At 63.6% G+C, this 22655-nt stretch overlaps 11 protein-coding genes across 11 annotated transcripts; 5 read left to right on the forward strand and 6 right to left on the reverse strand.

Annotated features, from left to right (window-relative positions):
* Positions 1-15: 15 nt before the first annotated feature.
* Positions 16-3838, reverse strand: GGTG_08957 (hypothetical protein). Its single transcript, XM_009226799.1, has one exon. It carries the CDS (start codon positions 3549-3551, stop codon positions 450-452), a length of 3102 nt encoding a protein of 1033 aa, XP_009225063.1. The 5' UTR covers positions 3552-3838; the 3' UTR covers positions 16-449.
* GGTG_08958 (lactose permease) lies at positions 3671-6150 on the forward strand. Its single transcript, XM_009226800.1, has 2 exons — positions 3671-5726; positions 5786-6150. The coding sequence occupies exons 1-2, from the start codon at positions 4282-4284 to the stop codon at positions 5937-5939; spliced, it is 1599 nt and encodes a 532-aa protein (XP_009225064.1). The 5' UTR covers positions 3671-4281; the 3' UTR covers positions 5940-6150.
* GGTG_08959 (hypothetical protein) lies at positions 6087-7617 on the forward strand. The gene has a single exon (XM_009226801.1). It carries the CDS (start codon positions 6199-6201, stop codon positions 7393-7395), a length of 1197 nt encoding a protein of 398 aa, XP_009225065.1. The 5' UTR covers positions 6087-6198; the 3' UTR covers positions 7396-7617.
* On the reverse strand, positions 7330-8355 carry GGTG_08960 (hypothetical protein; the record flags this gene model as incomplete). Its single annotated transcript, XM_009226802.1, has 1 exon — positions 7330-8355. The coding sequence occupies one exon, from the start codon at positions 8353-8355 to the stop codon at positions 7501-7503; it is 855 nt and encodes a 284-aa protein (XP_009225066.1). The 3' UTR covers positions 7330-7500.
* Positions 8356-8571: 216 nt separating this feature from the next.
* On the reverse strand, positions 8572-9723 carry GGTG_08961 (hypothetical protein; the record flags this gene model as incomplete). The annotated part of the gene is made up of 1 exon (XM_009226803.1): positions 8572-9723. One exon carries the CDS (start codon positions 9721-9723, stop codon positions 8572-8574), a length of 1152 nt encoding a protein of 383 aa, XP_009225067.1.
* A 1072-nt stretch (positions 9724-10795) lies between these two features.
* Positions 10796-12816, forward strand: GGTG_08962 (C6 zinc finger domain-containing protein; the record flags this gene model as incomplete). Its single annotated transcript, XM_009226804.1, has 5 exons — positions 10796-10840; positions 10895-10998; positions 11047-11772; positions 11822-11983; positions 12030-12816. The coding sequence occupies 5 exons, from the start codon at positions 10796-10798 to the stop codon at positions 12814-12816; spliced, it is 1824 nt and encodes a 607-aa protein (XP_009225068.1).
* A 286-nt stretch (positions 12817-13102) lies between these two features.
* Positions 13103-14593, forward strand: GGTG_08963 (hypothetical protein; the record flags this gene model as incomplete). Its single annotated transcript, XM_009226805.1, has 5 exons — positions 13103-13610; positions 13710-13738; positions 13794-13882; positions 13930-13998; positions 14089-14593. The coding sequence occupies 5 exons, from the start codon at positions 13103-13105 to the stop codon at positions 14591-14593; spliced, it is 1200 nt and encodes a 399-aa protein (XP_009225069.1).
* A 127-nt stretch (positions 14594-14720) lies between these two features.
* GGTG_08964 (hypothetical protein) lies at positions 14721-15528 on the reverse strand (the record flags this gene model as incomplete). Its single annotated transcript, XM_009226806.1, has 2 exons — positions 14912-15528; positions 14721-14844 (listed from the first exon to the last, which is right to left on the reverse strand). Exons 1-2 carry the CDS (start codon positions 15172-15174, stop codon positions 14721-14723), a joined length of 387 nt encoding a protein of 128 aa, XP_009225070.1. The 5' UTR covers positions 15175-15528.
* Positions 15529-16182: 654 nt separating this feature from the next.
* On the forward strand, positions 16183-18314 carry GGTG_08965 (hypothetical protein). Its single transcript, XM_009226807.1, has 2 exons — positions 16183-16792; positions 16850-18314. The coding sequence occupies exons 1-2, from the start codon at positions 16359-16361 to the stop codon at positions 18243-18245; spliced, it is 1830 nt and encodes a 609-aa protein (XP_009225071.1). The 5' UTR covers positions 16183-16358; the 3' UTR covers positions 18246-18314.
* GGTG_08966 (hypothetical protein) lies at positions 18257-19017 on the reverse strand. Its single transcript, XM_009226808.1, has one exon. The coding sequence runs from the start codon at positions 18959-18961 to the stop codon at positions 18353-18355; it is 609 nt and encodes a 202-aa protein (XP_009225072.1). The 5' UTR covers positions 18962-19017; the 3' UTR covers positions 18257-18352.
* Positions 19018-19222: 205 nt separating this feature from the next.
* GGTG_08967 (cyclic nucleotide-binding domain-containing protein 1) lies at positions 19223-22087 on the reverse strand (the record flags this gene model as incomplete). The annotated part of the gene is made up of 1 exon (XM_009226809.1): positions 19223-22087. One exon carries the CDS (start codon positions 22085-22087, stop codon positions 19223-19225), a length of 2865 nt encoding a protein of 954 aa, XP_009225073.1.
* Positions 22088-22655: the final 568 nt, after the last annotated feature.

A 22655-nucleotide genomic window follows, 5' to 3' on the forward strand; every position in this document is an offset into this window, starting at 1 on the left:
TGGTATTTTTTGCGGTGGTTGTGAGTGCGCGTTATTCTTTTCGGGCGGTGCCGTGGTATCCCATGGCACTCAAATACTATAAAGGTCTCGATCACTATTCGTTGCCACGCTGATTGATGTTCCCCGCCCAGAACCGTCCTGTTTCATGTCGATCTTGTGCCAACGCCTATTCTTGTTTTGTAATCCTCGGCCAGCTCCGTCTGTATCGTTGCTGGCCGCCCGCTCCTTGTCCGAACCTTCGCTGGGGTGTCGTCCCGTGTTGTGCCGTATCCTTGCCATTGTTAGTGTTTTTTTTTGGGCATCCCCGTTTACAGCTTGACGCGAATGACGACAGACCTAGTGATGCAAAGGAGTGGACACGCATGGATATGATTTTTTGCTATTGGCGCGGGCCTACTCTCCATGCAGGAGCGATCTAGGTTGCCAGACACTCGCGATATCCACAGGAGTTAAGCCCCCACCCGCTCTAGCTCGAATCGAAACGACAGCTCGTCGACCTTCACCAGCAGATCCTCCCGGACGCCCGGCCCGCACGCAGCTGTGCCGACGCCGGCCACCTTGGCGTCCAGCCGCACCAGCGTGGCGTCCACCTCGGCGAGGTCGCATGGGTGCCGCGCCTCCTCCACGTTGGCGTCAGCGTACCGCCTCGCCACGAAGCTGAACGGCCCGTCGCCCCGCGCCCGCAGGCCGCCACGGTGCCCATCCTCATGCATCAGCTCCACCCACCGCGTGCCCATGCGGTTGCCGCCCTCCTGCGGGTGCTCGTACGGCGTGTGCAGATCCGCAACCCCGGCCGCCCATATGCCCACCCGCTGCGCCCCCGCCTTGTCGGGGTAGCTCTCGCCCGGCCCCAGCCCGTGCCACCGCACGTTGTCGAGGCTCCGCGGCGCGTACAGGTTCAGCCCGACGCGCGGCACGTGTGTCGGCGCGGTGCCCGTGGGCGCGAGCTTGACGTCGACCGAGAGGTTGCCCACCGCCGACACGGTGTACGTCGAGGTGGCCTCCCAACCCCAGGCCACGATGGGCGGCGAGATGTAGGTGCGGGCCTCGACGACGGTGCTATCGCCGGACTCGGTAACGGAAAAGGCGCGCAGTTGCGACGTCAGGACGTCGACGCCGAACCGCTTCCAGTACGGCAGCGAGATGGGGTAGTCGTTGTCGGTCGGCGGCCGCCAGAAGCCGGGCATCAATGCGGCGCCCGTGGCGGGGTCGGCCGACAGCAGCGTGTTGCCGCCCGACACCCAGCTGGTGACGTAGCCGCGGGCCCTGTCGAACGTGAGCGACCAGTCGCCACCCGATATGGCCAGAACCGAGCCCTTCGTCTCGGCCTTGGTACTCGCCAGCTGCGGGCGCGAGGCCAGTGCCGGGGCGGCCTTGGGAGCGGCCAGCTGGGCTTGGTGCCAGGCGATCTCGTGGCTGGCGTCGCACCAGGCCGTGCCGCTGCGCTGGCGGAACGACACGGTCAGCGTGGTCTCGCCGTCGCCGCGGTGGCCGGCCGAGACCGGGAGTGCGATCTCGGCCTTTTCGCCCGCCTTGATGGTCGGCAGCGGCAGCTCGCCCGAGTCGACGAGCACCGTCTCGCTACCAAACTCCTCGACCTTGTACGTGGCCACCAGGTGGGAAAGGTCCACGAAGCCGTAGTAGTTCTCGACAAGCAGCTTGCCGCCGGCGACGGACAGCCCCAGTGGCTGGATCGCCTTCTTGAGCTCCGTCAGCCCCGGCGTGGGCGTGTGGTTGGAAAAGCAGAGCCCGTCCATGACAAAGGTGCCGTCGTTGGGAAAGTCGTCAAAGTCGCCACCGTAGCCATAAAAGGCCTGGCCGCCGCCCTCGTCCTTCCAGATGCCGTGGTTGGCCCACTCCCAGATGAAGCCGCCCTGCAGGCGCGGGTGGTCGCGGAAGGCCTGCTGGTAATCCTCGAGCCAGCCGGGGCCGTTGCCCATGGCGTGGGCGTACTCGCAGAGCACCACGGGCTTCTCAAAGGTGCCGTCGGCCGCCACACCCTCCGTCTTGACCAGCTTCACCAGCCGCTCGATGGGCGGGTACATGTACGAAAACATGTCGGCCGACTCGGCGTGCACGTCGCCCTCGTAATGCACCAGACGCCCCGGGTCGACGCGCTTGGCGTATTCGTACATGGCCTTGTGGTTGCGGCCGTAAAAGGCCTCGTTGCCGAGCGACCATGAGATGATGCTGGTGTGATTGCGGTCGCGCACTACCATGCTCTCCATGCGGTCGACGTAGGCGGCCGTCCAAGTAGGGTTGTCCGAGGTAAACTTTGCGCACTGAGGGAATGTCAGCTTCTTGCGCTCCTCGTAGTCCATCTCCTCGGGAATGTCAAGCGGGCGCGCGATGGTGTCGTAGAAGCCGTGGCACTCGAGGTCGGCCTCGTCCATAACCCACAGTCCCAGCTCGTCGGCCAGGTCGAACAGGCGCGGGTGCGGCGGGTAGTGGCTGCAGCGGAGCGCGTTGATGTTGTGCTCCTTCATCAGCACTAGGTCGCGCCGGATATAGTCAAGCGGCACCGCCCGGCCCAGCCGCGGGTGGTGCTCGTGCCGGTTGGTGCCGTGAAGCTGGATGGCTCGCCCGTTGACGCACATGAGCCCGTTTTTGAGCTCGACCTTGCGGAACCCGACCGTCTGGTGGATCGTGTACGTGGATGGGCCGCTGGTCAGTGTCAGCGTCGCCCGGTACAGGTGCGGCGTCTCGGCCGTCCATTTGGCAGGGTTGGCGACGGCGAGCTTGACCTTGACCGAGGCGGCCCCCGCGGCCCCCGCGGCCACGTCGACCTCGGTCTCGCCCACGGCGCCGCCGCCGTTCTTGGGCAGCTCCTGCAGCGACAGCTTCAGCTTGCCGGCGGCCGTGGCGGTCACGTCGACGTCCACCAGCAATTCCGCATCGCGATACTCGGCGTCGAGGTCGGTGCGGGCGAACCAGTCGCGGATGCGGCAGTCGGTCGGGAACGCCAGAAGGTGCACGTCCCTAAAAATGCCCGACAGATACCACTGGTCCTGATCCTCGATGTAGGAGCCGTCGGACCATTGATAAACCCGCACGAGCACCTCATTAGGGGCGTCGCGCCGCACAAAGTCGGTCACATCGTACTCGGCCGCGTTGCGCGCGCCCTGGGCGTAGCCGACCAGCTGGCCGTTGACAAAGACGTGGTAGGCGCTGTCGACGCCATCGAAGCGCAGCACCAGCTGCGACTTGGCGTCCCAGGCGGGCGGCACGTGAAAGCTGCGGCGGTAAGTGCCCGTCGGGTTCTCGGTCGGCACGTGCGGCGGGCACACGGGAATGGGGTACTGCACGTTGGTGTAGTGCGGGTGGCCCCAGCCCTGGAGCTGCCAGTGGCCAGGGACCGTGATGGGCTGCCAGTCGGGGGTGGCCTCAGGCTCAGGGGCCTCTAGCGGCGTCGAGGCATAGTGAAAGTCCCATTGGCCGTTGAGCAGGACGGCCGTCTCGGGAATGAAGTAGGTCCTGTGCGGGAGGCAGTTGCGGCGGAACACGGCCTCGTTGGCGTAGTCGGGGCGGTCTGGCGATTCCTGGATGAGCATTGTGATGTCCTTTGGATTTTGTCCTCTTCAGTCTTCGATTTTCCTCAAACCCTTCTCATCCCACCCTCACCTTTGTATCCTCGAATTTTCTCTCGACTCGTTTTCACAGTGCGTTTCAAGTGGAGGCTTTCGCTGTTTTCCGCCGCACGTGCTGGAGCCGCCACCCCCGACGGGGATGCTGCCGAGATGGAGCTTTGTTATGGCCTGGCACCTGCATGTTCAAATCCGGAAGGTCCATTTTCTTTCTCCTCGTGACTACGCGACGTCGGTCGATTCCTCGGTTCCTGGTGGCCTCTCCGGTTCTGTTGGTATGGCCTGCCCCCAGCAACCTAATCGGCCCGCGAATTTTGTGCAAGGTCTACCCCTCATTTCCTCGGGGATGTCGGAGCCGGGCGGTTCCCTGCGGGACTCACCCCGGAAACTTGGGGTCGGCTATACCCAATGCAACCCCGGTTCCGATTTCCCGAGCGTGATGCGCACCACTCGAGAAGTTGGCTTGCACGCGATGCCCGGGGTCTACCAGTCCAGAACGTTGCAGTCTAGCGTTGGCGAGATGACAGCTGCTGCAACGGTGTGCTCGTTGACAAGGAGCCCCTGCAGTCGACTGATCTGGGGTAACCGCCCGGGCAACGGTACCAGACCGTCGGGCCTATAAGAGGAGACACCCCGTTGGCGGTGTTATCGTACATGGCCCTCTCAGCTCATCGGCAGCCCATAGCCACTCATCAACATGGCTTCCGAAAAGTCCCCCGACGTCACCGACAATGCAGACCTGAACCAGGCCGTGCAGATGGCCCACGAGGTTGACAACACAACCTACTCGCCGTGGACCTGGGCCATGTGCCGCCTGTACGTGGTGCTGGCCTGCGCCTACCTGTGCGGCTGTCTCAACGGCTACGACGGCTCGCTGATGGGCGGGCTTAACGGCATGGAGTCATACCGCGAGTACTTTGGCACCCAGGTCGACGGCGAGAGCACCGGGCTCACCTTTGCCATGTACAACATCGGTAGTCTGGCTGCCATCTTCTTTACCGGCCCCGTCAACGACTGGCTCGGCCGTCGCGCCGGCATGTTTGCGGGCGCCGTCATCATCATCATCGGCACCGGCGTCCAGGCGACATCCACGCACGGCCAGCAGTTCCTGGCTGGCCGCTTCGTGCTGGGTTTCGGCGTCTCGTTCTGCTCCGTCTCGGCCCCAACCTACGTCAGCGAGATCGCGCACCCAATGTGGCGCGGCACTCTGACTGGCCTGTACAACTGCACGTGGTACATTGGTGCCATCATCGCGTCGGCCGTCGTGCTGGGCTGCTCGTACATCCCGGGCCTGGAGGCCTGGCGCATCCCCGTGTGGTGCCAGCTGTGCACGTCGGGCGTTATCGTGCTCTGCGCCTTTCTGCTGCCCGAGTCGCCGCGCTGGCTCATGGCCAACGACAAGGTCGAGGAGGCGCGCCGTGTGCTGGCCAAGTACCATGGCGAGGGCGACGAGGAGCACCCGCTCGTCAAGCTGCAGCTGCAGGAGATGTCGATGCAGATCCGCGCCAACGCCACCGACAAGCGCTGGTGGGATTACAGCGCCCTGGTCAACACGCGCCCGGCCCGTCGCCGCCTCATCTGCGTGCTGGGCATGGCCATTTTTGGCCAGTCGTCGGGCAACAGCCTGTCGTCGTACTACATGGCCGCCGTGCTCAAGACGGCCGGCATCACTGAGGAGAAGAAGGTGCTGGCCCTCAACATGGTCAACCCGATCCTGTGCTTCTTTGGCGCTGTTTTGGGCGCCCGCATGACCGACGTGCTCGGCCGCCGCCCTCTGCTCATCTACACCATCCTGTTTGCCTCGGTCTGCTTTGCCATCATCACGGGCACCTCCAAGATGGCCACAGACGAGTTCGCCACGGACCTCGACGCCAAGTCGGCGGCGGCCAACGCGACGGTTGCCTTCATCTTCATCTTTGGCATCGTCTTCTCCTTTGGCTGGACCCCGCTTCAGAGCATGTACATTGCGGAAACGCTGCCGACCGAGACCCGTGCCAAGGGGACGGCTGTCGGCAACCTGGGCTCTTCCATTGCCGGCACCATCCTGCAGTACTCGTCGGGGCCAGCATTTCAGCGGATCGGCCACTACTTTTACATTGTGTTTGTGTTTTGGAACCTGGTTGAGGCTGCTGTGATTTACTTGTAAGTCTGCCTTCTGCCATCACACTGCATCCTCTCGTTACACCGCTAACATCCCCCAGCTACTGGCCTGAGACCAAGGACAGAACCCTGGAGGAGCTCGAAGAGGTCTTTGCCGCCCCTGACCCGGTCAAGAAGAGTCTGGAGAAGCGCAGCGCCGAGACTGTGCTGAACACGCTGCAGGTGCAGGGCGAGAAGAACTTTGTGTTTGTGTAGTTTGCCGAATCAACATGCCGGGCGGGGTACCGTCCTACGGTCTACCCCTCACCTTGATAGTCCAGTCCGGAACGTGCCGTGCCATTTCCCCGCCCACCACACTGAGGTCATGCTCACCAAGCAGACCCAGTCAGTCGTGCTCCGTAACCGGCCCACTTGAGGCTCCCCCGCGTCTTGTCCCGCGTCTTGTCTTCATCACCTGTCGTCGTCTTGTTGGCATACCTTTTCACTAGACACTTCTAGACCTTAGCAACACACAATGGCCCCCTTTCGCGCGGAACACGTCGGCTCTCTCCTCCGCCCCCAGAACCTCCTCGAGGTTCGGGCGTCGGTGGCGGCCGGCGGCGACCCCTCGCAGCTGGTGGGCGTCGAAAAGGCGGCCGTGGCCGAGGTTGTGGCGCTGCAGCGGTCCCTCGGCTTCAAGCCCGTGACGGACGGCGAGTACGTGCGCACGCGCTTCTGGGGCCGCATGTGGGACGAGTTTGAGGGCATCGAGCGGCTGCAGGAGGCCGACGCGGCCATGTTCCGGCTCTACCACCCTGACGTGGTGTCGCTGATCGAGAAGGACCGCAAGGTCATGCCGGGCGACTCGGTCATCGCCGGCGCCAAGCTGCGCCACAGCCGCGACAAGTGCGTCAGCAACCTGCACGAGCTGCGCCTGGTGCAGGCCGCGCTGCCCGAGGCGGAGTGGCCGAACATCAAGCTCACCATGATCACGCCGGCGTGGTTCCACATGCGGTACAAGCAGGGGCGCGCCTATACCCCAGAGGCGTACTCCAGCGATGCCGAATACTTCAAGGACGTCGCCAAGGTTTACCAGGCCGAGCTGGCGCACCTGTACGAGGCGGGCCTGAGGAACGTGCAGTTTGACGACCCGGGGCTGGCTTACTTTTGCTCGCAAAAATTCCGCAACGGCTGGGCTGAGGACAAGGACAACATCGGCACCGTGGACGACCTTCTCGACGCCTACATCGGCCTGTACAACGACTGCATCTCGCAGCTGCCGGCCGACATGCACACGGGCGTGCACCTGTGCCGCGGCAACTTTATCGGCGGGCGCCACTTTGCTGAGGGCGCCTACGACGTCATCGCCAAGAAGCTGTTCCAGGACCTCAAGGTGAACACCTTTTACCTCGAATACGACACGGAGCGTGCCGGCGGCTTCGAGCCGCTCAAGTACCTACCCAGGAACCGCTTTGTCATTGTCGGCTGCATCAGCACAAAGGTCAAGCAGCTCGAGGACCGCGAAGAGATCAAGCGCCGCATCTTCCAGGCGGCCGACTTCATCGCCGAGGGCAACAGCTGCAGCCGCGAGGAGGCGCTGAAGCAGGTCGGCCTGAGCCCGCAGTGCGGCTTTAGCACCCACGAGAGCGGCTACCCGCTGACACTGGACGAGGAAAAGGCCAAGCTCAAGCTGGTGCGGGACATTGCGGACGAGATTTGGGGAGAGGCTTAGTTTGGTTTCATTGGGTTCATTAGTTTCATTGGTTTCATTGTTCAACAAGCAGATGTATGGAATCAACTTCCTGTAAAATCGTCGCGGAATGTAGTATAAAATAACTCAGTAAGCAGCCGCTCGCTCGCTGTCTGGCTGGTCTTGCCACACGCCGCCGCTCTTGACCCGAACATTTTGCCACGGCAAAAGTCCCCAGACGGCAATGACAAAGGCCTCGCGCCGGTCGACCTGGTCGTGCCGATCGGGCTCCATGGCCGAGGCGGCCGACAGCTGGCTGAAGCCGAGCTTCTGCAGCCAGCCGTGAATGCCCGTGTCGCTGACCTCGGTCATGACGTAGTAGCCACTCCGGCGCGTGCCGCCGACGACAAAGGCGACCAGCTCGGCGCCGATGCCCGCTCGCTTGCGCTCCTGCGCCACGCACACGAGCTCGACCGTAACGACCCCGTTCTGCGCGCCGTTGGCCCCGCGCCGGCCTAGCATCTCGCGCGCCGCTCGCTCATGGTACAGCTCCATGACGTTGCTGCGGAACTCGTCGTAGTAGACGCCGTCGCGCCCCGCGAGCGCCCACGCGTTTTGCCGCGCCTGGCCCCGGATCCGCGCCATGTCGCCGCGGCTGACACCGACGCTAAAGCCAGGGGCCGGCGCGCGCGCCCCGCGGAGCACGCGGTGGCGCACATTCCAGGCCACGAAGCCCGTCACCCTCCCGAACTGGTCCTCGTATACGGCCAGCCAGCGGTTGTTGTTGGGGCCGCCGTGGCCCTGCACTCTGGTCAGAAAGTCGTTGTAGACAAAGGCGTGGAAGGCGTCGAAGCAGGCTTCGCTCCGGTCCCAGTAGGGATAGCACCAGGCGATTTCCGGGATCTGCGTCGCCTGTTCCATGTAAAGGCTGGTGACGACGTTCAGGTCTCGCGGCTGGGCGATCCGGATACAGCCGGGGAGTCTGGTCAGCTCGAGAGCCATTGCGGTGCTGTGTCTCTGGTGACCTGGTGCCGTCTCGCAGTGCTGTCTTGCTTGCGTGTGGACCATGATTATATACCCGAGCACCAGTGACACCCGTTCAGTGACACCGTCAACAAGCATTATCACTCGCTGCGTGACATCAGCCAGTCATGCATCACCGAAAGCATTATTATTCGAACTAGCCCAACGCCATGCTGTACAAGAAATAGGCTGAGCTTACGGCCTATACGGCACCCAGTCCGTGTTAGGACGCTCTGAAAATGGCCGCTCGCCCCGTCCGTGGTATTCCGACAGGGCCACGCTGTTTGGATCCTCGAATCTGGGTGGTCTTTGCGACACGGCCACGCTGTCTGGGTCTTCGAACCTCGGAGGTCTTTGCGGCACGGCCACGCTGTCTGGGTCTTCGAACCTCGGTCCCTGCGATACGGCCACGCTGTCTGGATCCTCATATCTCGACGACCCCTCCGGGATGGGCTCGAAGCGCGGCGACGGTTCGGGTGAGTGGTCGTCGGAACGCGATACGCGCGCGTACTGGCCGTGCGAGTCGCCCGACGAGCTCCGCATGCTGCGCTGGTGGGTTGGGAGCAGGCCCGAGGCCGTGGTGCTGCTAACGTACGAATCTGGAAACGAGGGTCCCGATGAGTTACTGGTCCTGCGCGTCGACGCCACCGACGCGCGCGGCTTGGTCACGGCGTCGGGCGAGTAGGGGCCGGGGGAGCAGGGGCCGGGGTACGCACTCCTCTGGGACGCGACGTCCTTGGCCTGGTGCTGTCCCATGTCGGGCAGGGCGGCGGGTATGTACTTTGCGGGGAACTCGGCGATGATGTGCGACTCGCGGTTGCGATTGCGCCGCCGCCTCAGGAAGAGTAGCGCTGCCACCAGCCCTATAACCAGCAGCGCGCCAACGACAATCCCGGCGATGGCGCCCGGGTGCAGGCCAGCCGCTGGCTGCGGCGGGGTCGGCGGCGGAGTCGGCGTCGGCGTGCCAGAGGGCGAGGAGGAAGACAGGAAAACAGCGGCATTCGTCTTGTTGTCGCTCAGGCGCGCAGGGATGAGCTTGCTGACGGGACAGCCAGGCGGCTTGGACTGGCATGGGTTATCACTACAACAGCCCATAAACGGCGGGCTGTTGGTCTTGCACGTAAACCAGCTCTTGCTGCCAGGCGCGCCGATGCAGTCCTGGGGCGGAATGTCCTCAAACAGGTCGGCGCTAAAGGTGGTGGTGGTGAGGTTGCCCTTGGGACAGTCGCCGCCCCTGCTGCAGGGGTCGACGGTGCAGCATCCCAGGAACCGCTTGGGGGCGTCGGCGCAGACGTAGAAGCGACCGCCGCTAGGGCACGATGTTTCCAGCTTTGCGGCGGTGAGCATTGTGAGGGCCTTGTGCTTTGATAGTGATGTGCTGGTGATGGGGTCGAGACCATCTGCGCGCTTTTGTTCGCAGTTTTGCAATTGAATGACGGCGAATTCCAGAATATGTATGTGAGACACACGAGGGGCGAAGCAGGATCGACCAGGGTGACGGAATGGCTCGATTTCGGGCGGAGCAGTTGGCTCCCGCGCGGCTTGGCTGTCAGACGGTCTGCGATGGCTGCTGAGCTGGCGTCTGTCGGAGATTCGCCAATAAACACCGGGAGTGTGTAGCACCGCGCCGGCAGCGTAAATTATGTCCGTCACGCGCCAACGGGATATTAAATGATGTTGGTGCGCGCAACCGTGTCGCCGGCGGCTGCTTCGCCTCGCTGTTGGCATGCTTGACCGACAACTATTTCGGCCTGGGAAGCCTGGACTGGGGCCATACAGCCGGCCACCTAGACATCCGGCCAACCGCCTCTCATCTCACTGAGCTCTCCCCAAAAACTCTGCCCGTTGGAGTGCTGCGGCCTCCTCAGCCACAGCCGCTGGCTGCTGCGATCCGCTACTGCACCCTGCCGCAGTTGGCCGGCCTGCTAATTTTAGTCCAGGCTGGGGCCTGAATCTGAACGTGGCATCCATCGCTCTGCCCAGATCGTAGGTAGGGCTGATGCCGACACTTGCTTTTTCGCACCTTTCGACGCCCAGTCTCCTGTCCAATTGCCATCCTCGCAGGTTGCTCCCGCATTCAAATGTCAGACGGCCCAGCGGATTCCATCCGGCCTGATGTCAGCAGTTTGGAGGTGATTTCACTGGCAGTGATGCGATCCTGCCATGATGACGATGCTTAAATGCCAGTGATGATCCTCAAATGCTAGTGACTGATCCTAGAGTGAATCCCTGTGCCCACTCTGTGGCACCGCCAAGCATAAGACCATGTGCTTGACCTCGGCCCACGACATGGCATGCCTATATGGGTTAGGCGCATCTGTGGGCCTCCCCGCGTGCGATGTCTTGAATTTAGATGGCCGATCCCGACTGATTCCAGAGAGCACCAGCAGACGGCACTGGGCTGTTGCCCGGACTGATCATGGACTCGGAGCCGGTCCGGAAGCGGCTGAGGGTGTCGCACGCGGTTAGTGATGGCTATGTTCATGTATTACACTGTTCTATCCGCTGACTCCCCCAGTGCGACAACTGCCGCGGCCGCAAAATCCGCTGCGATGGAAACACGCCGTGCACCGCCTGCGCTGCCGCCGACTGCGACTGCACCTACGGCTCCGAGGCGAACTCGTGAGTTCCATGTTGTCCCGCCAGTCTGCCTCTAGCTGACCAGTCCAGGAGAGGTAAGAGTGACCTGATCCTCGAGGGCGTGCTGCGCGTCGAGCGCTTCCTGCACGATATGAAGGCCACCATGGCCTCGACCACGACCGTCAGCTCCGTCCGCAGCAGCAGCTTCTCGGGCTCGCCGCTGGCCGAGGTGCACCCGGTGCACACGTCGCCGTCCATGCCGACGCCGAGCGAGCCGCACAACCCCAACAGCCTCGAGAACGCCGTGCTGGACTCGATGCACACGTCCACCACCGAGTCCATCCTGCAGTGGCCGCACCTGGACCTGTTCCCGTCGCTGCGCCGGGACTACGTGCCCATCTTTCCGCTCGAGCAGCGCCGCCCGCCCCTGCGCGCCCGCGCCACGAGCATGCTGCCCTGCGTCGCCCCGGACGACGTCGACGCCGTGCTGTCTGCCTTTCAGGCCGCCGTCAACTTCTGGTACCCGACCACGTCGGTGGAGCAGGTGGAAAGGTGCCGCCGGGTGCTCGTGTCAGCCGACGACTCGCCCGAGCCCGACGACAGCGTCGACGCCTGTCTGGCCTACGTTGTCATGGCCCTGGGCTGCGCTAGCCAAGCCGTCGCCGGCCTGGGCGAGGCACTTTCCGACGACGAGATGCGCTTCCGCCGCGCCCGGCGCAAGATGGGCGACCTGTTTTTTGACAATGTGCTGAAGCGCCTGCACGTGGTGCACGCTGTGGTTGGGTCCACGGCCACGCACTGCCTGTTTCTCGTGGGGTGAGTCGGTCGAAGCCAGATTGGGCAAGTCGCAAGCTAACAAAAGCAGCCTCTACTTTGCCTTTCTCCGTAGGCCCCTACAGGCCTGGGAGTACATCAACGCCGCGTCGACGCGCTGCCTGCTGCTGCTGTCGTATCAGTCCGACAGCGGGGACGGCGCTGACCAGGAGCGGATCCGGCGAATCTTTTGGTCCTGCTACATTCTCGAGAGGTATGTCCCATGTCCCCTGTGCCAGCGTTCCGTCTAACTGTTTCAGTGACTACCTCGCCGAGCTCTCGGGCCTCCCCCAGTCCGGCATCGCCCGCATCGAGTCGTCCGTCCCCCTCCCAGGCCCCGGCTACGCCACGCACCGGACTGAGCAGGCCGAGGAGCAGTCGTCGCTCTACTTCCTGGCCTGCATCTCGATGCGCCGCCTTCTCAATCGCGTCCACCAGCTGCTGTACGCCCGCGGCACCGGCGCCTCGCTCGACCCGACCCGCTTTCCGTTCGTGGTCGCCGAGCTAGACCACCAGCTCGAGGAGTGGCGCGACGTGCTGCCCGTCGCCTTTGCCTTTACCCTCGACGCCCGCCCCTGCGCGTCCGAGCACGGCGGTTTCCTACGACAGCGCTACCTGACGTGCCGCAGCGTCATCTACCGCCCGTACCTGATGTGGATGCTCAGCGGCGTCGACGCGTCCAAACTCGGCGACGGCGACGCCCTGCGCAGCACTCGCGCCTGCCTCGATGCCTGCCTCCTGCACATGCTCAACCTGCGGGGCTTTCGGCATACGGTGCTGGTGGATACGTGGATCTGCGCCTTGAGCATGGCCGGTGCCATGTGTTTGTTGTTGGCCGCGTGCCGCACACCGGCTCTAAAGGGTCTGCTGCTAGATATCGCTCACGACCAGCCCGACGTGTTGGCGTGCGGCGAGCATCTGGGCCGTCTGTTCCGTGACTGGCAGGCCGTTTCGGGGGACCCGGCCTCGCCGAGTGTCGAGCAGAGCGTGCGAATCGTGGCCGAGGCGGATCGTTTTATCCGAGAGCTGGCAGGGAATGAGCTTTGACTGCCTGTAGCGTAGCTCTCGCCATAATGTGATATCTCGGTTTTGCGCTTCACGATACTGCAGTTGATATTTCCGGCGTGGCTAGTCCGCCGCCTGGGCACCCGTATCACCCTGTCAAGGCAGTCAGCCGCCAGCTCTCGTCTTCAGACAAGTCCCGCCGGGAGCTCGGCCCTCAACCTTGGCAGCATGCAAAGGCAAGGACCACCCCAGACGCAGCAAACCTTATCCAGAACGACATCAGTTGAGGCCGCCACTGCCAAATCCTAATCTCTTCTCCAACAACACCATGGCGACAGGCCCCACAGCCATGGCGACAGAGGCTCACGAAAATCGCGGCCCCATGGTCCTCGCGGCCACGTCGGTGCTCGTCTTCCTCGCGGCCGTCTTCGGGCTAGCCCGGTTCTACGCCCGCACGTGGATCCGCAGGCAGGTGTACCTAGACGACCTCTTTGTCGTCGTCTCGGTCGTGCTGCTGCTGTACAGCGAGGTTTGCATCTACATGGCCGTGTCCAACGGCCAGGGCCGCCACGTCGACACCCTGACGGTCCAGCAGCAGGAGCGCGTCATCTTCTGGCACATGCTCACCGTCCCCGCCGTCCTCCCCGCCCTCGGCATCCCCAAGCTGGTCGTCGCCACCATTCTGGTCAGGATCCTGGTGCCGGGGCCGAAGGCCCGGGCGGTCGCATGGGGCCCAGCCATCATGTCGACCCTCGCCTTTATCGCCATCGTATTTGTCGTCTTTTTCCAGTGCCTGCCGGTCCGGGCGCAGGGGACTTTTCCGTCCAGGACAAGAAGTGCATGGACGTTTCGGTTATGATTTGGTGCAGCACGTTTGCCTCGGGTGAGTGTCGCTCTCATGCTTCGCCACTTGCCCCCCGCTGACAATCTCACAGCCTTTTCCGCCTTTGTGGATCTTTACCTTGTATGTTCACCGTGGACGATGCCGCCAACCCTCTCCATGCCGCTGACCCGCCCAGGCCGTCTGGCCGGCAGTGATTTTCTACTCAATGCAGATGAGCCGGATCAAGACGGTAGGCCTGAGCATTGCCATGGGCATTGGAGCCATGTAAGTGAATCAAGTGTGGATTCCAAGGCCTTGCTGACACCCTGAAGCGCGGCCGGGATTGCGGCATACAAGTGCAGCAACTTTAGCGGGCTCGCAGATCCCGACTTTTCCTGCAAGTCTACCTGAAAGGACAAGCTGAACGAGCCGACAGTCTAGGGGGCAACAACGGGACGGTCATAACCACCTAGTAAGTCGTACCTCGCCAGAGCGCCGAGCATCGCTGACTGGAGCAGCGCCGAGGCATCGGCAATCGTCACCGCCGCCAGCATCCCGATGCTCGCCCCGCTCTACCGGTCCATCGAGATGTCGTACAAAAGGGCCAAACGGCGCGTGTGTGGCACGCCGATGGAGCTGCGGCCCGAGCCCAGGCCCGAGAACGCTTGGGACTTTCCGACGCGCGAAAGGATGCAGCCGCGGGACGACGCCGAGCTGGGGCGGTCGAGCCTCGCCACGTCGCAGGCCGAAAGCTGGGATCCGCGGCACCTGTACTCGCACGCGCGCGAGAGCGGCAAGCACGGCGCGGGGGAGGGCAGGGCTTCGCACAGCACGCGAGAGAGCAGGAGCGGCACCCACAGCACGCGCTACAGCACGCGGCCCACACGGGCGATCACAGGGGTAGGGCCGGAGCCGGAGCCGGGCTGGGCTGAGAGTTGGAGAGATGAGGACCAGGGAAACGCCGTTACAGGCGGCCGTAGGGTGATCAGTACCTAGACGTCGGGGTTGTAGTGGCATGCAAAGAGCGAACGGGACGTTCGAGATGAGACTGGAAGAATGATGTACAGTAAATGGATCGCTAATCGCTAAAACGCTGCAGAAAAAAAATATGCATGTGGCTCATCTAGCACGGTAGCCAGTCGCCCTCGTGCTCCTTGCCCCAGTTGCCCGACACTATGGCGCCGATAAAGACACCGCCCAGGACGGAGCAGAAATAGCCGACGTTGAGGGTCATAACGATGAGCATCCTGTAAAGTTAGCGCGGTTCAGCAGTAATGTTTCCAAACACAGCGTGTGATGTCCCCAGACACTTACAACAGGTAGCCGAGCGCGGCCACGACGACGTCGAATAGTGCCCTCTCGAGCACCGTCAACATGGTCGACCCGCCTTTTGTCTTCCACCGGGAGGCGTCGACAACGCCGCGGGCCGCGATGAGCAGGCGCGCAAACATGGCCAGGGCCACTATGAAGACGCAGAGGCCGGCATACTGGCCCCCGTTTCTTGGTGCCAGGGCGTTGGAGTAGAGTGGTGTGGAGGTGGAGCTGAAGAAGACAACGGGCATTGCTTGGTGCTGCATTGTGGCGGTTGGTTGCTGGTAAATGAGCAGGCTGGACGCGTTGGCTGGATGGAGCAGGGCGAGTGGGAAAACGCTGGGGCAGGCGGCGATGTAAACAGCTGGGCGAAGCACAAAGGATCGACTCTCGATATATATCTAGACTGATGCACCTCGCCTCCATTTGGCCATTTTGGGCCTTACTGCCAGCACTGCCGCCGCAGTAAGCCTGACTCTAGCTTCCCCAGACAAACGAGTTGCTCAAACTAGGCCATAGCGTGGCGATCCCTAATTAGAGCTTGTTTTAGGGCATAACCACGGCAAGCCTTACCGCTGCCGATGGGGCCACCAAGAATAGCAGAGGGGACATCAGGGAACAGACAGGGTGAGTTGGTATTTTGTTTCGGCTGGGTGTAGCGGGTGGGCTGTGTGTGCTATTCTGGGGCCAGTTCAGTGCCATGTGGCTGTGCCCGCCCCACGTGATGAAGACCCCATTTCGTCACGGCGCCCGTGCTCCAACTCTCATTTCTCCTCAACACCACCAGCATGTTTGCCCGATCGCTTGCCAGGGCCCTCGCCAGGCCCCTCGGGCCCGCCGCGCCCCTGCAGCTTCGCCGGCTTCATGCGAGCGCCAGGCTGCGTGCCACGACGAAAGACTCTCCGACGCCCGAGGAGTTGATGGCCAATCCCAAGATGCGCGACCTCTTCACCAAGGTCAGCAAGCACCCGGCCGTGCTGGAGGCCATCGCGGGACTGGGCGAGATTCTGCAGCGCCACGGAATTGGTGAGTCGCCTGCCGTGTCCTCCATGTCCCTTCCCGCTAACATCTCAGACGCCCACTCTGGCCAGCGCCCCGGCATGGTGCAGATGGCCAAGGTGCTTGTGGACAAGGACTTTCGCGAGGCGTCCCAGAAGCTCAAGGACGAGATGGACAAGGCCGGCATCGACACGCAGGAGTTTGCGGTAAGTCGACCGCTTCCATGTGGCAAGCCGTGCTGACAAAACAGACCTTGGCGGGCTTGGGCAAGGAGTAGACAGAAACAGTCGCACAATACAATTTCTTTACGATGTTTCGGCTGCGCATGTCTCGCGTGAGGTCTCGGCCGATAGCTTGTGCGACGGGCGGTCCGCTACAAAAGTCTCACCATGGCCCTCGTGCAAGGTGCTGACGACTTGTCCTCGCAGGTGCCAGACGGCTGTAGTTCATTATGAAGCTTCTACTGCTGGCCTCTCCGGCCGCCGCCCTCGTCGGCTACGGCATCCGCCTGTACGCGCCCGTGTGCGCCGCTGCCTGCCGTGAGGCCATCGCGCCCGCCCTTCTGGCCTGCTCGCGCGTGACGACGACGCCGCAATGCAGGGCATCCGACGCGTCCTTTCTCACGACGCTGGCCTGGTGCATTAGAAGCACGTGCGCCGCCGAGCCCTGGGAGCTGGAAAAGTACTGGGCCGAGAAGGCGACGGGCGGCGCCGTGCCTATATGGACGTATCAGCAGGCATTGGGTCGCATCGAGGCGCCGACTAGGACTTTCAGCGGCAACGGCGTCCTCGGCTTCACCGCGCTGGTTGACATGGACGTCTGGACTGCCACACGGGACACTCTGGTTGCGTTTGAGCGGGCAGAGACGCTGAATTCTCGATTTGGGTAAGTGCGTTCATGGGGCATCGATGTGCGGGTGCAAGGTAGTGCTAACGGTGCCAGCATCATTCTGCTCGTGGCGGCGACGGCCGTGCCCGTGCTGCTTACCGTTGCCAACCGCCTGCCCTTTTGCACGGGTCTGATCGCCCGGCTACGGCCGCTTGTCGACCCCGCCCTCATCGGCCGCTACCACGTCCGCCCGCTCCCGCACCATGCCGGCAACGCACCCACGACCGGACAGGCCCTGTACGTGGGCGCGCTCGCCGTGCTGACGGCCGCACTGACGGCCTTGGGCTACACGACCACGCCGGGCAGCACGTTTTATGCGTCGCCGTGGCAGGAAACGGTGGCGTCAGTAGGCGCCCGCACCGGCGTCCTGGCACTGGCCCTGGCCCCGCTCGTCATCCTGCTTTCGGGCCGCAACAGCTTCCTGCTCTGGGCCACCGACTGGCCACACTCGACCTTTGTGCTGCTGCACCGCTGGGCCGCCCGGCTTTTCGGGCTGCAGGTCGTGCTACATTCGGCGCTGGAGCTGGCGCTGTACGCCGACATGGCCATGCTGGACACGCAGAGAGAGGCGTTTTGGGTCTGGGGATGCGTCGCGACCGTTGCCGCGTGTTTAATGCTCGTGCTCAGCGTCCTGGCCGTACGCCGCCTATCGTATGAGGTGTTCCTGGGCCTGCACGTGGTCCTGGCCGTCGCGGTGCTGGTCGGGTCCTGGTACCACGTCGAGCTGCGGTTCCAGCGCCAGTACGGCTACGAGATGTGGCTGTACGCAGCGTGCGCCGTCTGGGCCTCGGAGCGGCTGCTGCGGCTGCTGCGCGTGGCCAAGAACGGCGTCCGGACCGCCGAGGTAACGCCGGTGACCGCCGACGTGATGCGCGTTGATATCCCTGGCATCACGTGGGCCGGCCCGGGAATGCACGTCTACGTCTACTTTCCGACGTTGCACTTCCGCCCGTGGGAGAACCACCCGTTTTCGGTGGTGCCGACATCGCTGCTGGGGGAGCAGGACGGCAAGTTGTCTGCTGACACTTCGGGCATCACGCTCTACGTGCGGCGGTCCAGCGGCATGTCGCGCCGCCTGAGAGCAGGCGCGCTCACAACCCTGTTGGACGGACCGTACCGCAATCACGCGACCCTCCTTGAGTGCGACCGGCTCGTGCTAATAGCCGGCGGCATCGGCATCACGGGCGTCCTGGCCTTGTCGCACCCCAACGCGAAGCTCTACTGGGCGCTGCGCGAGGACGCCGTCGGGCTGGCCCGGGACCTGCAGGGGGCGCTGGCCGGCATGGACAAGGAGGTGGGTCGGCTGGACGTGGCGGCCATCTTGGACCGCGAGGCCGGGTGGAAGCGGGTTGGGGTGGTGGTGTGCGGGCCGGCAGGTCTCTGCGACGACGTGCGGGCGCTGGTGGCAGAGAGGGGCTGGGGGTTACAGGTGGAAGCGTACTCGTGGTGAGGAAGCGCTCGTGGTGAAGACAGTAGATAAATTAATTAGCTATTACAAGAGACTGTTGTGACTGTTACATGAGACCGCACCCAGATATCGCTTAAGCCAAACGCCTCCTAATCCGCAAACGCCACCAGCTGGCTGACCAGAAACCAGTCCGCCCCCGCGCTTTGCCGCCAGGTCGAGTTCACCATGGCATCCACCTGCTCTGGCCCCTTGCTGGTCTGCTTGAACAGGGCGACCTTGTACAGCACGGCGACGGCCATCAGGCCCGCCTTGGCCACCTGCTTGTCGTCCTGCATCTTGAAGCCGGCCCACTTGTCGCCGTTGTGGAGGGCCTGCACGATGGCGTCTTTGCCCTCCATGATTTCGTCGGTGCCAAAGTTGACGGGGTTGAGCATGACGCAGTCATCGGCGATGTACTCGCCCGCGCTGGCCGGGTCGTCGCACATGGCGCGCCAGAGGAGCGTCTCCATTGTGAGTGCGTCGTTGACGTTGCGGCGCTGGATCGTGTCAAGCTTCTTCTTTTCCTCTTTTGGCTTGGGTGAGGCGGATTTGTCGTTGGTGAGGCCGAGCATGGTGGGCATTTTGGCGTGTTTTTTGGGTTCGAGTAGTTGACGGCTTAATTGACGGTCAGAGCAGTGTTTAGCAGTGTAGCAGTTTGTCAGTTTGGCAGTTTGGCAGTTTGGCAGTTTTAACATCGCGCTTCCATCGCCTTTTATCATGTTGATCGCCCATTTCGTCACAGGTCAGCACAGGCCAAAACAGGATCTGGTCCTGACGTCAGGGTCGTCCAATTATCCGATTGGCGCCAAGCTGAAACACCACATCAGATGTGAATACCAATTCACCTGCAATAACTTGGCCCGGCTGAAGTAAATTTACATCAAACCCTGCTGGAGGAAATGCACCTGAAGCGGAATTCATCATGCGCCCTAGGGCGAAAGTCATCAGGCGTGAACACGTGCCACCTCGTTATCGTACAGCTACCTCAGCCCGTAACTCCCCTTTTCCACTATAAACCGCACGGGCGGCCTCGTCCGCGTCCGCGTAACGCCTTTGGGCAGGACAATGGGCCGCATGACGGGCCGGAACCCGGCAGGGACAGGTGTGTTAGGCCGTGGCCACGCCGGCTTGGAGACCACGGCCGCGTAGGACGGCGCGTCCCGAGGCCCGGCCACCAACCCCCCGCGCGCAGGCGCCGGCGTCGACCTCGCTGCTCCCCGCTCGTCGAACCCCCAGCGCTCGACACCGCCGCCGCCCAGCCAGCCGGCCAGGTTCTTGCACTGGCTGACGTCGAGCCAGCGCAGGCGCGCGCAGGCCTCGAGCACGTTCTCGACCCCCAACCCCGTCACGCGCACGCACCCGCGCACGCTGATGCCCTCGAGCTCGTTGAGATGCAACGCGATGCAACCGAGGCTGGCGTCGGACACGGCGCTACCGCAAAACGCCAGGCGCAGCTCGCGCAGCTGCGGTAGCCCCAGCGCCACCACCTCGGTGGCCGTGTCGGACAGGGCACAGCAGAAAGACAGGTCTAGATGTGTCAGGTTCTTGGCCGCCGCCACTAGTGCCACCACGGCCTTGTCCGACAGGTACGTGCAGTCGGCCAGGCACAGCCGGCGCAGCGCGTCGAACCGGTGCGGCGCCCACGACTGGAAGCCCGCGTCCGTGATGGATGTGCAGCGTGTGAGGGATAGGGCCTCGAGCCGGCCCGACGCGTGCGCCGCCAGATGAGCCATGGAACGGTCTGTAATGTGCTTGCAGTAGCTGAGGTCTAGCCGACGCAACCGCGGGCAGCCGATGACGGTGCCGGGCGGCGGCATGTTTTGTGGCGGCTGCGGCGCTTGTTTCGGCCCGCGCCGACCCCTGGACGATGCCATAACCACCTGTCTGCCGCCGCCACCACAGCTGCTGGGCGTGGGCGGCTCGGGCACCACCCAGCCGACGACGCGCGCCAACAGGTTGTCGCCCACCTTGCGGCAGTTGCTCCAGTCCACCTCCTCGAGGCCCTCCGCGTTCTCGCTCATGTCGAGGATCTGCGCCGCCGACACCTCCCAGACCGACTTCATACGCCACGTCTTGACGTTACGCCCGCAGCGCTTCCACAGCGCCTGGAAGCCCTCGTCGGTGATATGGAAGCAGTTGCCGATGTCGACCGTCAGCGCCCGCGCGCCCACGAAGGGTGCGATGAGGTTGGCGATGCAGCCGTCGCTGACCCGCCGGCCCAGCGAGCCCAGGTCGACGTGCGTGCACAGCTTGGGCGCCCGGGTCAGCACGTCGCGCCAGTGCCGGCACACGGCCCGCAGCCGGATCAGCTGGAGCAGGTCCAGGTGCTGGAAGACGGCTACCAGCACGTCTTCGGGCAACGCCTCCTCGCCGTTCTCGGCGCGGCCCGAAAGGGTGGCGCGGCGGCGGCGTGGCAGCGTTCTTGCCTTTTTGAAGGGCGATTGCTCCTCCTCGTCGTCGTGGCCTGTGCGCGGCGGCGTCGGCGGCAGCATCGGCCGGAGCGGGCTCGGCTCGGTCACGGCGTGGTTCTTGATACAGTTGGTGTGCGCGTCGGGCGTGGGAGGCGCCAGCGAGCCGCGTCGCCGGCTGCGCAGGTTCTCCATATCAACACTAAGATAGGGATCCGGGTCGGTGGGCTGGCGCGGGTCGGGCTCCTTTTCCGGCGACGGCTTGGGGGTGCTAAACGTAACCTGGGGCAGCTGCTTGGGCGTCTGCGGGGGGTGTAGCAACTGCGTGTCCATCATCTCGACGTCCATCTTGTCCTGGTACCGCATCCTGGCCGTCTCCTCGACCTGCGTCTTGAGCTCGGGCGGACACCTCCTCCACAGCTCGTCCAAGGCCTGTCCGCTTATGACTAGGCACTCGACGGTGGTGATGGACCGCACCGTGGCCGTGCGCTGGTCCGACAGGCCCAGGCTGGCCACCTCGCCAAAGTACTGCCCGGCGTGCAGGCGCGGCTTGGACGGCCTGGCCGGCTCGCTCTCGTGCATGACCTCGGCCTCGCCGCGGACGATAAAGTAGATCTCCTTGCCGCGGCTGCCCTGCTGGACGATGTCGACGAACGGCGGGAATGTGCGGGGGATGGCGCTGAGGCCGAGAAAGTGTAGAATGTCAGGGGGGAGGGCCGAGAACAGCGGCAGCTCGCGCAGGGTCCGGCGCACATTGACGTAGCCGCTCCCTAAAGCGCTGCCGCCCACGGTCGGGTCCTCGATGACACCTGGGCTAGGCGACTTGCGCTTCTTGGGGTTGACAACCTCGCCCGTCTCGATCACATCGGGCTTTGGAACCTGGCCCCGCTCCTGGCGCTTGCGCTCGAGAATAGCCAGGCGCTCCTGGGCCTCTTGGCGGATGGCTTTCTCCATATCCGGAAAGCCGGGCAGCTCGGCGTGTAGGTCCTCCTTTTTCAGCACCACCAGCAGGCACTTTGACCGGGCGACGATGGTGGCGGTGCGCGGCATGTCCATGAGCACGCCGATCTCGCCGAAAAAGGCGCCCGGTCTCAGCTCGGCATAAACGGCCTCGCCGTCGCGCGATGTAACCGCCACGACGCCGCGCACCAGCCAGTACATGGCGCGGGCCTCGTCGCCCTCGGTGAGGATGTGATCGTGCGGGCTGTGGATCTGCGGGCGCAGGTGCTTGCCGATGGCGGCGAGGAACTCGGCGGGGGCCGACATGAAGAGGGGGAACGAGCGGATGCGGTCGACGATGTCGAGCGGCATGTCGCGAAAGGCCGATGCCGTAAGAGGGCTGGGGCGCATGGGGCGGGTTGGATTTGCGTCGACATTGAAGGAGCGGATGAGGTGGGAGGGCGTCTGATGCCGGGGGGTGGAGGGGCGGCGGCGCATGGTTGCGGTCGAGGCGTCTGCGTGGTTTGTATCTGTGCTGATGTTGTCTTGTATCTGGTCGCCTCGCGAGCAATCGCCGGCGATCTGCTCTGTGGATGGCAGCTGATGGCAGTCGATGGCAGTCGATGGCAGTCGATGCCACTTGTCGATGGCAGTCGATGCCACTTGTCGATGCCAGCCGATGCCAGGCCGATGCTGCGGTCAATGTCAGGCCAATGCCGCGGTCAGTGGGGGCTATATCAGAGCACAGCAGACAACAGACGACAGCAGCAGACAGGATAGCAGCACAGCAACACCAACTGCTCTCTGGCCAGGCAGAGCGCTGCGTCTTCCAGAGGGCAACGTGCATGTGATGGCGATGCCGTCTGCCAGTGCAGTGCGGGCTCGATGCTACGCTGGGTTGGCCGGGTTTTGGAGGTCAAGTGGGAGGTGGGGCGCAAACCTTGGTGCGGACACGGCCGAGCTCGTGTGGCACAGACGCTGCAATTTCATGACGCGCGCTGGCGCTGGACGCAGGTCATTACTAGAGTCATTAGTCGGCTCGGTTTCTTTTTTCTGCAGAGCTTTC

The sequence above is a fragment of the Gaeumannomyces tritici genome, assembly GCF_000145635.1.
Source record: "Gaeumannomyces tritici R3-111a-1 unplaced genomic scaffold supercont2.4, whole genome shotgun sequence".
Classification (NCBI taxonomy): domain Eukaryota; kingdom Fungi; phylum Ascomycota; class Sordariomycetes; order Magnaporthales; family Magnaporthaceae; genus Gaeumannomyces; species Gaeumannomyces tritici.